The following is a 14,601-nucleotide window of genomic DNA, read 5'->3' as shown; positions in this document are numbered from 1 at the left end:
TGGGCACAACCCGACTTTCTCTCAAAACTCAATAGCAAATTAAAACAATCGCTGCAAGGGTGTAAACTTGGAAATCTCCTTTTTCAACTCTACACTGGTGTAACTGGAGGCTCTGCTATGTGTTTGGAGACATCCCAGCCAAGCTGTGGCCAGCAGATAGCCACAAAGTGTCACCCTTGCTGGCCTCAGAATGCTCCACCCTTGAGAAATGGGGACAGACTCTGACCTACCTTTTTCACCATGTAAAATACGCACAAGTGGTAGAATGAAAGCTAGTATAGACAAAAAGTAGGCTGTGGAGGCAATACTGTGTTGTGTTCTTTATTTTTTCTTAACACAGCTTTTTTGGTTTTCACTGGTTAATGGGCAGCTGAGTTGATCTAAAAACTTCTGCTGGCTTCAGGGGTAAGTCTTGTCTGCTCTTACTTACTTGATTAATTCAGTAGAAAAAGTATACCCTCGTTTACTTGCATAGGCAGCACTGCTTGGTGCAGCTGCATCGATTACCTCAAGGAGCTGACTGTGAAAACTTTTGTAATACACATCAGTTCCCTGAACCTCACCGCAGTGTTTCTTAAGCGTTAGTGCTTATGCATGGGAGGTGAGTGGGTAGGTGGACTGGCTTGACATTTCTGCAAGGTAGATCAGCAGTTTGGGTTTAGACTGGATTAAAATGATACAGAATCACAGCCTGAATCCTTGGATATGGTACATTAAGGTTAAACATATACCAAAATCTGTGGCAACAGGGCATCATCAGTAAATTAAATTTGTCATTAAATTTGTCGCTATATTCCCTCCCACTCTTATCTGTGGAATCAGTAAACACTGCCAGCTTTTTGTCTTCTTCAATGCAGAATAAATAAGGTATCCTGGCAAAAAAGATAGCACATCGGAAATGGGAAGATGCTTCTTCATGCATCTAGAAGAATTTCTTTGAAGCAAATATCACTGCAGGATCTGTAGTCATTACTGGAAAGACAGTGAGGCTGGTTGCAGGTCCTGGGCTTCTGAATATACATAACGGTCTGTATACGGTAATGGCAGCCTCTCGAAATCTGTATGTGTTCAGACAGTGCTGCAAAGCCTTTAGACAACACCACAAAAACATTGCTCCCCTTGTTATCTCAAAAGTAGATTTGTGCCTGGTGTGCAATAACACAATCTTAACAAGCCCGGGAGAGATACTGTATTTATTCAGGCCTGGGTGCTCGGTGGACTTTTCCACAAATCAGGCACACCAACAGCAGGTTTTCATGCTCCTTTTATACACAAAAATCAGAAGTTACTTTTCCATAACACACCTATTAGATACTGGTTGGTTAGTGATTAGCATACAATTATAATATGGCTTACCTAATGCTTCAACTACTACACATGCTCAGGAAAAGAGTCTTAACCTGAGCAGGGGTCTTTGTCATGTGAGTGTGGTTTTTAGTATTATTAATATAATGAAGATAGTTCACTTTCAGGACACTGAAAAGTTAGTTTCATTGCCAAGTTAAGTGAATAGTTGCTTTGCCAGGTTGTCAAATAACTTATCCTCAACACAATCCCAGATGTTTTTTTTGTGGTCCAGAACATTCTATGTATTTCCAAGGTTTGGAGATCAAAGCCTCTTTATGAGTTTGTTCTTGCTAATCAAGGTCATACTGACCACACTTCAAAGTCCCACTTGACCAAGCTTCAAAACCTCATAATTGTCCCGTATGTGTAGTAACTATAGCTAGTAACACAATTACTAACCATGGCTACTAGCAAATGGGAAGCACACTGTATCATCCTGACAAGACATAAATGTTGCTGTGACAAGTGGAGACAGCTAAAGCAGCTTTTGGTTATTTCCAAGTATTACACTTGTTGAGGGGCATGCTGAGTATAAGGAGAAAAAGCCTTTCCTCTCTAGGTCACAGCTGCTCCTGATGTGTTCAAGTCACCTGAAGTGCCTTCTGTTTCTATTAAGAGCAGGAGAAATATTAGATCCTTTACCACAGAGGTTTGTTTATTTTCCATTTACGATTAGTAATTAATGCCACTGAGAGATGTGTCAGAACAGTCAATAATCTGTGCAGTGCCAGTGAGTGCAGCATTTGGGAGATGGTTACTGAGTCTGCCTCACAGTACTGGTCATAGTACTTGGTCCAAGTGTGGCAGTGGTATGACAAATTGATGTAGTGATGTATTGCATCAGGCAGGAGCTTTATGGGTGTAAATAATGCTTATGTCTACTGATCCTTACATTGTGTTATAGAATAATTGATCAGAAATACATTCATTTTCCTTATCAAGAAGTAAGTACTCGCCCAGTGTAATGTAGATTACTTAAGTAAACAAAAGTGTTGCTGAAACTCATGGAAAAGGGACTGTGTTTTGCTGAGATGTGGCTTTCTCAGAATCCCGTAAGAAGCTGAGGCTGCTCTATTATATTTTAAACCTGTCTTCTACAAAATCTGGGCATTTGGGAGACTGGCAATTCAGTTTGTCATAAAACAGTGCATGGTGTCCCTGAAGAACTTTCCAGCATAAAGAGCTTTTAGTGGGAAAAGGTGTAACTATTTTTCCATGTTGTTCAGTTGATTGGGGTTTTTGTTTGTTTTATTATAAAGGACAATGGAGCTTGTGCAACATATGTTGGTTGTGGAACATAAACGAGAGAAATCTTATGGCCTTTTTCATTGTGATATTAGCTAATCATGCCATATGAGGCTATCACAAATAGAGTTGTAGGATCCTTGTAGATAAAAGCATGTGAAAGACTATTTTATTGCTGCAATTTAGTTTGCAGGAGTTGGATCACAGCCACTTCCTGCAGACTCATTTGGATGCTCCAGTGTGAAATCCACTCAGGTGGAAAGCTCTTATACTTACAGATCTTTGAGAGATTTGATTAATTAATGGAAGAGTTAGTGGGAGGAGAACAGGATATCAGACCTGCCTTCAAATCTGCTGTTAATTACTTGCACATTTCTGTGTCCCTCATCTGCCTTCCTGCTAATTCTAGCAGAATCCTGCTGAGCCTGAGACATTGTGCTGGAAGGCTGTCTAGTTACTAGGCCCTGGCAACTCCTTTCTCCTCATCTGCAGAGATAAAAAATTTAAGTTTGAATGGATGAACTTTGGAACATACCATCTTAACAGGTTTCTGAAAAATAAATATTGTCTGCACTGTGGATATTTCTGAAAAATCACAGGTGTAGAAACCACACGTATTAACATGTATAGGCAGGGGGATATATATGTTACAGTAAAGATGTTTGGCATGGGGAGTTCGTGTTTTTGCTTGGTTTTCCCCATCTCCTGCCCCTGGGCATGCATTTCATTTTCTGATTCTAAACACTGAGTTCCGTCAGCAGCTGTGGTGTTCCAGTGCAATGCTTCCGTCTGTAAGAAAAGAAAAGAGGAATTAGTTCTGTTATAATCTGTGGCAGGAAACTCAAGGAATGTGTTTTTATTCTGTGTCCTTCGGCAATGTTTTTAGCTAAAACCTAATCCCTTCTGAGGGGCACTTTCTGAAATTAGTGTATTTACATTGTATGGAGGTGAAAATGTGCTAGGATAGTATAAATTTTCTTGAAGGAGTTGCAAAAACTCTGTCAGAAGTAGTAGAAGCACAACAAGAGAGAATGCATCAGTCTGGGTAATGGTACTTACTATGATGCCATCAGGTGAACATGCTATAGGTGCCTTGTCCACAGTAAAACAGGAGTTGGCCTTACACTAGAAGATGCGAGTTAGTTGGTATCTGTGGGACAAGAAAGGCAGTTCTAAGATCTAGTACAAAACCTAACTGCTCTAAGTGCTTTGCAATTAACAACACGCTACCTTCCAGTTGAAATATCAGATCCTCCTTTCAGCTACTGGAGAGTCTGGATTAACTTCAGTATAAATAGGGTTTTTTCATTTCTGTGGATAAGGTGGTGAATTCTGTCAGCAAGAAATGATGGGTTTACTTTGCACCGATATTGCATGTTATGAAGAGACTAAACCTTTGTCCAGAGAAAAGGAATGTCGGTGGGCAGCTGGTAAGAGCTGTGGCTGTGCCCTCTCTTTCATCTCTCTCCCTCTAAGCTTCCATCATTGAAATGATTGGTGCTTCACAGCAAATGACATCTGGGACAGCATTGCAATCTGTCGTGCCTTACAGGCGTATTTCTTGTGTTAGAATAATACTGCTTGCTCTGTAGATACTGTTTCAAAACTTCTTACAGAATTCAGTGAGCATCATAAGAAGCTTTAATATTTCTGTCAAAACAGTACTGATCACTGTGAGTCACAGTGACAATGAAGTGCTTCTTTATGTACCTGTAATAAGTACTTTTTATTTGTTATCTTAGTATTCAGTCTCTATTGTGGCACTGTGTTATTCCCAGTTTAAAGTAACTTCAAATTCACACTTTTGTGGCTGTCTCTTTTGCTACTATTAACAGGTATTTGCTTATTCTTGTGATATGCTTGTATTTCAGTAACAGATACTTTCCCACAAGATTTTTAGACTTCTGTCATGTGTTTGTTCCCATAGAAATTGACCCAGATATTATTTTTTTTTTACAAACAAGAGGTTTGTTAAGATTTCTGGTTTGAACACTAACAGAAATTCCATAACTTGCATTTTAGATTAATATAACAAGCTTAGTAAACTATGAAACACAGATAATTTCACTCTGTGTCTTCTGAAAGACATTATGGAGAATTCCTCCAAGATGCCCAACTCAGTGTCTGTATTCATAGTCCTGTTGGAAGAGACAGAGCAAAGACAGAAAAGTCCAATACTAGAGAAAGCAGAGAAGAAAATCTTGGCAGTTAAAATAAGCAGCATTGACAGCTAATATGTTTTGAAATGTTGCCCACGATGGTCACGCTGCTCCAGTGACAAATGCTTTATTTTCAGGAAGACTAGAACAGAATTTCAGTATTCTAGCTTTAAAAGAAAAAATCCTTAGATGGATGTTTGATTTGAAAGGTTTCCTTTAAGTGCTTTTAAGCGTTTTTTTTCTAATGTATTTATGGGCATTTATGGGCATTTATGGGCATTGCTGTTTACTAAGAAATCAGTTGCTGGAGTGGGAAATTACTATTGAATCTTGAATTACACAGTATTTATGAAATGACAGGGTAGCTGTGGTAAGCAGCTGAAATATGCTTAGATCAGTGGATATTTAATTTCCTGTATGGCACAATGTATTGCTGCACAGTGTAAAGACATTAGTTTCCTCAGATCCGGACAAAACATGTTTCTGTGTTCCATTTCTGATGTTCTTGTGACATATCGTAATGATGACCAAAGAGGTGCTGAGAAAAGAGATGCCTGTAGATTATTTTCTCCTAGGTTTTGAAGTTAATTACCCACATTATTCTGAAGTAGTTCAGTTGCTTGTGAGGCAGACTGAGGGGCTGCTGAAGCCAAAGCTGGAAAGAAGGGGTTGCTGAGGCATTACTTCCTGTATTACTGGTTTGTTTATGTTCTGCTGTTTAAAGCATGTTACTCTAGGTTTGTAATTGTTAGTGTACCTAGTGAGCAGGCAGGCTTGTTTTTTTAAATGAAAATAAGTCACAAAATAATAAATATAGCTTTTTCATACATATAAGTAGTACGTATGACCTAATGAGAGATCAGAATGCTCTGTGTTAGTATGTAAGGCACAGCAAAATGACCACTTTCTGCCCTAAGCAGTTTATGAATTAGGTATAAGACAAAATTTTCACATTAGAAAAAAATTACATTTTATAGTACGTGACATTTTTCAAGTTTTTGGTGAACAGCAGCTACCTAATCTTCCTTCGTGTTCTTTTTACACATACAGTATTTCATAGAGGGCTGGCAGGTCGTATGTTCATGCTAAATACATTGATCTCTGACTTATCTTTGAGCACTAGGATACAGGTGTTCCTTCTCCAGCCTTTTTGTGCTGATACTTGACAGAGTCTTGGATTCTAGATACTTGTCCGCTAGAATGAGATATCACTAGAATCAGTAAAATTAGAAAATCAGCAGAATTAATTTCTCCAATATATGAATTGCTTCTAGACAGGTAATGTTTTTACTTACCAGGCAGTTTGAGCACTCAGAATTTGAGATCCATCGGTGAGTTTGAATTGGATACCCATTTTACTTGAAATGTTTCTACCTCAAGTTTGAGTGAGCATCCCAGTGAGAACAAATGTGCTAAGATAGTTTTAAAATTTACATCCTGCTTAATTTGATGTTGTCTTTACATATTGCTGTTTTCTCTTGGTTTTTGGGCTATGCTCTTGCACTCATTCACTAGAATATTTGGAGATAGGAAATAAAGGATAGGATTAACACTTGTTAATTCAATTAACAGTTGGAAGTAATGTAGAAACATTTGTGCAGTTTTTGCACAGCTTGTGCGTGAGAGCAAGACAGTTTTTATAACTTACTGGTATTCAGCTTCTAAAGCTTTAGAACCACTTATGTTTCATGGGCTTTGACTCTTCTTTTCCCAGCTCCCTTAGAAAACTGCAGCATAATACTGTTAGCATGATAAACAAGCTTTAGAGAGTGAAACGAGGTTTATGAATGTTTGACTTATGTCTCTCAGGAAAAACACTTATTGCCTTTAAAATATACCGATTTGATGAATAAGCCACGCCGAGAATGGAACAAACCCGTGTGAAATGGAATGAAGGGAAAATGGTCTGTGTGCTGGTGTCAGCCAGTACTAGAATCGTAAGACTAAATCTGCTATGTTAGTGAGGCACTGACAGGAAAAGGGCTTTTTAAGTTCAGAAGTAAGGTCTCCCAAGGATACTGTTGTCTGTAGCATCATAGTTGCATATCGTCTGGCTTAAAAAGTCTTTGAGTTGTTAAACAATAACTTTTCCTTGTGTGTGCAGAGCAACCAATATTCTGCACTGCAATTTGACCCCTGGATTACGTGAACAGCGTTAGTACACTGGTCCAGGCCTACTTCTTTAGTGCACATACCTATATGGTGCTTAAATGTTACATATGGGTAGCCTGAAACACTACTTAGTTACTCACCTCAAGTTACACATTGGCGTTAGGAGCAGTTATGCTGGATACTGCATCAAAGCCCTCTTTTTTTCAAAAAGATGGGAATTTGATGGGCTCAGACTTGTGCACTAAAAATAATAATAATTAGAGCTGCAAGACAAATTTGTGTCTGATTACTGTATGAATGGAATTGGTTATTTAAAAATGGTTATTGGCTGTTTTTTTTTTTTCTGCTTGTTTACAGGTTGCATGGCCGATACCATGAAATGGCACCAAACGTTGTGCCCATGGACTATACAAAGGACCCAGATGTTAAACTACCTATGCAGCTTATAATAAACATGCCTGAGCTAAAGGTATCACTTCTGACTGCTTACAAACTGTATCTTAAGTTATATAGCTCATCTGACTGAGGTTTTGCCAAGTGAGTTTGATATCCTGAAGCAATGTGGCATGCTGCGGTCTTCCCCTTCCTGTTACTTACTGTTCAAGGGCAAAACCAGCCCCAGAAACTGGAAAATATTTAGGTGGATGTCTGTCTTGTGGAGATAGTTGGGATAGATATTAAACAAAATGAGTAGGAAATAAAATTAAATTTAACAATCCTTCCACTTTGTATATAGCGATTAGAAGCCAGTGGGATCTCTGTGTGAAGAGCGGGTTAGAAACCAGTTCTTATCTGAGTGTGATGTTAGGAAATTTGCCAGAGCTGTGGAGAACATTGCTAATTGAAAGAAAAGATTTTTCCCCTTCCTTCTTAGCTACAAGAGCACAATAAGTATTGTTTTTCTTAATTATTAGTTTTCATTTTTCACGGAGTGATGACATGGTAGGAAGTGGAGAGACAGTCCAAATAACTGGGAGAATGAGAGAAGCAATAGGCATAAAGCAATCATTAAAAAAAAAATTGAGACTGTGTTTCTTTTTATTATTTTATCAATTCAACAATTGAATGTGGTTTTAACAGGACAAATATGGATTTTTAGCATATATTTTTTAAAACAGTTCATTGCATTATGTTGTCTTTGGCCTCGGTCTATTTTTTTATGTTTGCAAATTAGCTGACATCTTTAAATTACCACCATGTAGAAACAGCTATTGCATGAAGTATTATTAAGCTTTTTAAGAGCAATGCCATAAAAACTTGTAATTGATGGTCTTGTACTTCATTTTAATGATTTAGAAAGTCTTCTTTAATGTTATAAGATATTGAATATTTGGAAAAAAGGTATAAGCATTGCTGTATAAATTCAGTTGGGGGGGAAGTTAAGTCAACATAAAGTGAAAGAGATTTCAATTGCATTGCAAGTTCACAGAACTCCTTGTTCCTTTAGTACCACACTTACTGCATGTTTGATTCTGTGACAATACCATTATTGAAAAAGAAGTACATTTCACTCTAAAGAATGTTTGTTAAAAAGTGTTTGAACAGCACTTCATATAAATGGAGACTTTATTGATTAAACACAAATGAGCATTTAATTAAATAGAAGGTCTCTGAAAAATTTTCATCTTTCAGTTATGACTCTGACTTACCAGATACCTATGTACATCTTAGAAATTTGGGCTTCTGAAGAAACTGAGAAATTATTTAGGATTATTTTTCACATGAAGCATGGGATTCTTCAGCAAAATCCTAGTGTTTATACTCTAAGGGTGAGTTGTCCCTGTAATAAAGTAGATCAAGAAGAAGCTTTTAATTTCAAAATTACACATAAAAAAGAAAATATAAATTTAAAAATTTTATAAATAAAAAAATGCAAGGAAAACTTTAGACATCATTCTATCATAAAAGCCATAAATGCCACTGTCATCAACATAGCGCATCTATGTTGAGTTATTAAACATATTAATAGTTAAGGATTTTGGTATAGCTGTTTTTCTAATTACTTTCCTTTACGAAATTGCGTAGTACAGGAACAAAATTAGTATATACTTCACTGTTATTTAAATAGTTACAAAATTGAAACCTGTGATGTGCTACAGGTTGTTCCTAGAACTTGGAAAATGGTTCTTTCATCAGCTGGTTGAAAGTTATTCTGCCTTTTAATGCCTAAAACTGCACAACCCAACCCCAATTAGAATCCAGGTCCAGGATAGTTTCGTATCAGCTGTGTGCATGTTCCAAGTATGTGTCCTTGACTGCCACGAGTATAAATGTAATTCCCTCCTCTGAAGCTTGCAAAGTCGAGCTCCCTATCTCACCTGAAATAAAATTAATGATGTTTAAATCGTGCAGGCACTGCAGTTTAAAAAAAATTATTCATTGCCCATTATGTTACACAGTGTGAAGTAGGAACAGGGTATGAAAGTAGTGCTATTCAAGGTTTGTTTCTATATGAACTTTTAGTATCAGCAGCACTCAAGAAAACATTACTGTTTCACAACAGCATGTGTTTAAATGTATTGAAATGTCTATGAAAGAGCCTAAACTATGTGCTTGTATACTTAATGATGAAAAAAGTGCATCTACAGAAGTATTAATGGAATTTTAAAACAGGGCGTCTAAAGATCTTGCCAAAAGGTTCTTTTCAGTTCATTCAATTGCAGAAAATATCTTACTATATGTAAACCATTCAGATATCTTATAAATATTTCACATAAGTTTTGTATAACACAAATGTTTGTGTTTTCTTATTATGCAAATAAGGAAATTAGGCAACACACAAGGTTAATACTTTGCAAAAATTTTAGTTACCTCAAATGGAGTCCAATTTGGAGATAGCAATAAAGATTTCAGACTTGATTATCTAAAATTAGATGTAAGACATAATTAGGCATCAAAATCAGTAGCCTGTGAGAAGTTATGAGCACAAGCAGACCTAATTAGGCCCTTAGGCTGTATTCTGAAGTATAGTGTTATATTACTTAATGGGGCTAAAAGTTGGGAATTGGAATGCTTTTTCTGTGTGTCGTCTTTGTCCTACCTACAAGATCATGGGATCAGATGAGAATGATAGCAACAGGTGAATAGAGAAGAATAGTGCACTACTTTTCACAAGGACGAGGAAGTATTACATGAAATTACAGACAGCTGACATAACCTGTGGATGTATTGAGGAGCTCATTGCCCCAAAACCTTATGGCAAAGACAACATTGGTCTTCAAAAAATATGTAAAGTGCTTTTATAGAGCGGAATTCCACAGATTGCTATTAAGTTTTATGATCTGGATGTAATATCTAACTCAGACAGTCCCTGAAATGCTCATTGCAGTAATCCCGGAATATACTATAGGAAGGATCACTGTGTATATCTCCTTCTTGTTTTAAATTCTTGCTTTATCTGGTACTGGTTCCAGTTAGACTGGTGGGCTGGATGGACTGATAATTATGACAGTTCCCATATAATTGTGGGGTTTTTCCCCTTTAGAAGCAATCCCTAGATCTGTTGGATTTATCCTTAATGCACCAGCGAGATTTGCCTGAGATTATTTAATCAAAAGACCTACTCTTAGCAGGTGCAGGGAACTGGTCATTTGAAGCTTAGCAGCTAGTACAAAATAAGAAGATTCTTCATCTTGAAACAGGAGTATTTGCGTGACTTGCTGAAGTGCTGTCATCTTGGATGGACAGCTGTACATGACAACGTAAGGTAGTGCTGTATGGAATACAATACAACAAAATTACGAATGGGCTTATCTACATGAATATAAAATAATCAGGTTTTTTAGTAGCTGGCAGGATGAAAGAGCATGGGCTTCACAATGTCTATATATGTGGGAATGTCTTGAAGTATTCTAATTGTTTTCAGCCGCCTGCTGTTTTTGTTTATGCATAAATATTGAATTCTTACCTTCATGATAAAACGTATCATCCTCAAAGGTTTTTGATTCATTCATCCATTACTGCAATAGTTTTATATCTCTCTAACATGTCTGCAATTAATTCCTCACTGTAGTGTCTTAGGTGCTTATACTGGCACTTCTAGTGTGGACAGTCAGTACTCCTTAAGGTTTATGTCATTATCTTTAGGATCTTGATAGCACAATACGAAATTCTCTGGCTCAGTTATGTGACTCTGAAGAGTTTAACTGTCAGATGGCTGATAGTTGCTTTGTGAAAAATCAAGACTAAATTCAGAAAAGAAAGTGAGAAATGATAATCACAAACATGCTTTTTAGCTTCAGTGATAAAGGATTGAACACTTAAGGAACAGCTCATTCTATGAAAACTGTAGAGATGGAAGACTACTATACTTACAAGACAGCCTGGTACTTAAGCTGAGATACAAACCAGAAATTTTATACCAGACCGTGATTAAATTTCAAGTTACAGGAGCACATCTCGCTACCTTAGCAAACTTAGGTGGTAATGATAATAGACTTCTGTAAATCAAGTGGATCATAACCTGACTTCTTGCACCACATCAAGTCTGTGAGGCTGTCTGACCCTGCTTTTGAAGACGTCTCCAGCGTAATGGAACTTGATTTTATGAAAACAGCAGGACAAAATTCAGTGTCAGTTATAATAATTCCCTCCCAAGTCTGGTAAGGCTGTGGAATAACCTTAGAAATAGTGCTGTGAAACCACTCATTTTATTTCAGGAATTCTAGCAGTTTGTAGAGAAAGTGCTTTCAATAGCTAGTGACCTTGTTTCCAGTAAAATACTGGTTGGAGGATACTAGATCTTCCTCCATAAGTCTTTCAAAATGTTTACACTAAAAGATACTAAAATGCCATCTAGAATCTCAGTTACAAACCAGGTCAATCCTGGTCATGGAGCATTTTGCAATTACCTGTGCAGATGGGGACAAGGGGAAGAAAATCTTTCCCCTAGAGTTCATTTTCCAAGTAATCTAGGTAGTAACTCCAGCTCATACAGTAAGAAAAAAAACCCCTAACCTTTGCAACTTGACCACACTGCTAAAGAAATCGTTATGGTGTTTTCTTTCTTCAGTAAATTTTCATCAAGGTGAAGACCAGCCAACATTTAAATCTTAAAATAGAAATAAATGAACTAAATGTCTATTGAATTCTAATAAAATTAGTGATAATTTCAATGCACCTGGCTTTTTTCATATACACATTACATTTCTAGTTCCTGGCAACGTTGAGCTCAATACCATTGCAGATTCTGACAAATGGATAGAATCAATAATGCACTTTTCTAAATTAGATTCTGCTACTATAAAGAAAGATCTTTGCCTCACACATATGTTTTGAGCCAGGATTTTTGTGTTTCAAAGAAAAAGAATGCTGATGGTCACTCACTTTAATTGATAATGAATTATTCACTAACTCATGATCCTTAAAAGTTGAAAGTCAGGATGGGAAATAAATAAATAAAGAAGGAGCAGATACTTTAAGTTGATTAGGTCTACCATTACACTGAAGTTAACACAGGTAGTTTACTCCATCTCTTTCATTGCAGTCTCTGTTCTATAATTTTTACAATCTTGGTTACAGAGGCAATAATCTAATAAATTAACTTTAGGGCATATGGGCACCTGTGAGATTGCAGCAGTTAATATTGCAAAATATGTAGCAATGCTGTTCAGTATGAGACCATGTAGAAAGCGAAAGTGATTTTATTTCAAAACAAAACTGATTTCACTTGCATTATCCCTGCCATTTCTACACAGCTAGATGTGAGAACATAACCTGATGACAGAGATCACGTATGATCTGTGGAAGCGGGTGGGTGGCCATCTTCTTTGTGACACATATGTCCCTAATTGTCAGAGTCTTCCAACTGGTGTGTGGCCTGTCGGGTTATTCTAGCGTAGAGCAATTCTGCTGTCAAGAGTTGGTCGTAAAAGGACTTCCTGGAGGGGAACCATTTTTGTTTCATTCACTTTACAGTCTGTTGCTTTCCCTTTTTTTGGCTCATGCAGTAACTTCATTGATCCTCGCGGGCCTTGTCATTAGCTGCAGCAGTGAGTAAGGTAGTTCATAAATCCACACACTGCTGAAACAGAATGACCAGCAGGCACGGGAATCAGTCAGGAGAAAGGCCAGACACACAGGGAACAGCGAACTGATCACACATTTCAGAACCAATGTTAGCACCCTGGTTTTGGTAAGTTTAAACATGAATGTATATGAGTTGCTTCAAAATAAAATGAAAACACTTCCTACAGTTTTAATAGGATGGAATTTTAGAAGTGATTTCAGTGAGTCCCCAGTTTCAAAGCTTTCCAAGTAACAGGCAGTGACGCCTGAGAGAGCACATTAATACTCTTCCCAAGTCCCCACTCCTGCTCTGGCTATCCTGTTAGTTGTTTTTAGTTATGATGGGATGTTTTACTCCTTTCAGACCATTCTTGCTTCTCTGAAGTCTCTTTTTAACTGTGTGTCTCAACTGTATGCCCTCCACGTGTAGTAAGTGAGGGCCGTTTTCTCTCAGTTGAACTCCAGATACGTACCTGCTTGGTGGTCTTCACCAGTATTGTCTGCAGTTTCCTGCTCTAGTTAGTGAATCAGTTGTTAAATGCCTTATATCTCCATGATATACTATCATGTTCTGTAATATTTAAGCAGTTCTGTATGCAGCCAGAATCTTTGGTTATTTGGCTGCCATGACCATAGTGCAGCCTTCAGTAAAGAGCTCATTGCTGAACTGTCTTACATTTCTGCTTTCTGACAGAATAATGTGATCATTATGTTAAGATGTAAATATATCTGTTTAGCTGTATTTACCTTGGTTTGTGCAGGGTGTTCTTAATCAGTACCCTGTAGGCGCTGCAGAGAAGTTTGATAATATGAATAATATACACATGAAAAAAAAAAAATACTGATTTTGAGGAAGAAGAAAAGGAAAAAAAACCCAAACAACAAAGAAATGTGCTTTTATCTGCTCCAGGGATTAATTTGCTGTTGCACTTATTATGCTTCCCTTCCAAAGTACCAGCCTCTCCTGCAGAGGTCTGGTAATGAACAATTTAGCCATTTTTATATTAATGTTTGTCTGATAAGAGTTCATATCTATTTTTTTAGGAATAACTCCGGAAATTTGAGAAAGGTTTGCTTCTGATCAGTTATGAACAAGTCCTGATTAAAGCATCCAAAGGGATTCTGGCTTTCAGTAGTCTGCAGAGTAGACTGCTTTGTGCATTTAAATATCTTCCCTAATGTTGTTGGGGACTTATGTTCAAATACAAAAGAGAAAATGATCATCATGTTTCTGTGGATGTAATACTGAGAAGCATTCTGTAATGACTGTGCAGCATCTCTAGCTTAGTTCTCTTGACTTACCTTACAACTTTACTTCCAACCTCTTATTTCTGAAAGGCAGTCAGCTTGTGAAGATAGGATACAGTGCTTTAAATTAATTTGTCAGGCTGCAAAACGGATAGAGCAAAAGGATAACCCGGTGCTTTCCTAGAGCCTGTGATGGAAGCTAGAGGACAGGGGAAAATAACAAGTGACTTTGTAAGATTTAGCTGCAATCTTTCTTAGAAAACTAATGGTTATGTATGGTGTTACAAGTATGTATGATGGAATATATGCAAATGACATTCAAAAATGTGTAGAAAATTGTCTGAGTAGAGAAAGTGATCGTTAAAAAGATGGATGGCACATTTTAGGAGAATTATCTTAAGTCACTACAGCAGCATCAATCTGCAAAACAACAACGTTTTAGCTGTAGCAATTCTTTATTGTTTCTGTCTCCCCTCTCATTTTT

General features: G+C 37.3%; 1 protein-coding gene across 4 annotated transcripts in view; it reads left to right on the top strand.

Annotated features, from left to right (window-relative positions):
- Positions 1-14,601, top strand: part of CIB2 (calcium and integrin binding family member 2) — a 54,872-nt gene that overhangs the window by 27,932 nt on the left and 12,339 nt on the right. For 3 of the 4 annotated variants that reach the window (XM_074916738.1, XM_074916736.1, XM_074916739.1), the window contains one exon: positions 7,221-7,332. The exons of the other annotated variant lie outside the window; for it this stretch is intronic. In XM_074916738.1, coding sequence (XP_074772839.1) covers positions 7,243-7,332 — 90 coding nt within the window. In that variant the 5' untranslated portion in view covers positions 7,221-7,242. The remainder of the gene's footprint in view (positions 1-7,220; positions 7,333-14,601) is intronic. 4 annotated transcript variants of the gene reach the window in all.

This window comes from Athene noctua, chromosome 13 (assembly GCF_965140245.1).
Source record: "Athene noctua chromosome 13, bAthNoc1.hap1.1, whole genome shotgun sequence".
In the NCBI taxonomy this organism is placed as follows: Eukaryota; Metazoa; Chordata; class Aves; order Strigiformes; family Strigidae; genus Athene; species Athene noctua.
This window is presented reverse-complemented; position numbering and strand designations above follow the sequence as displayed.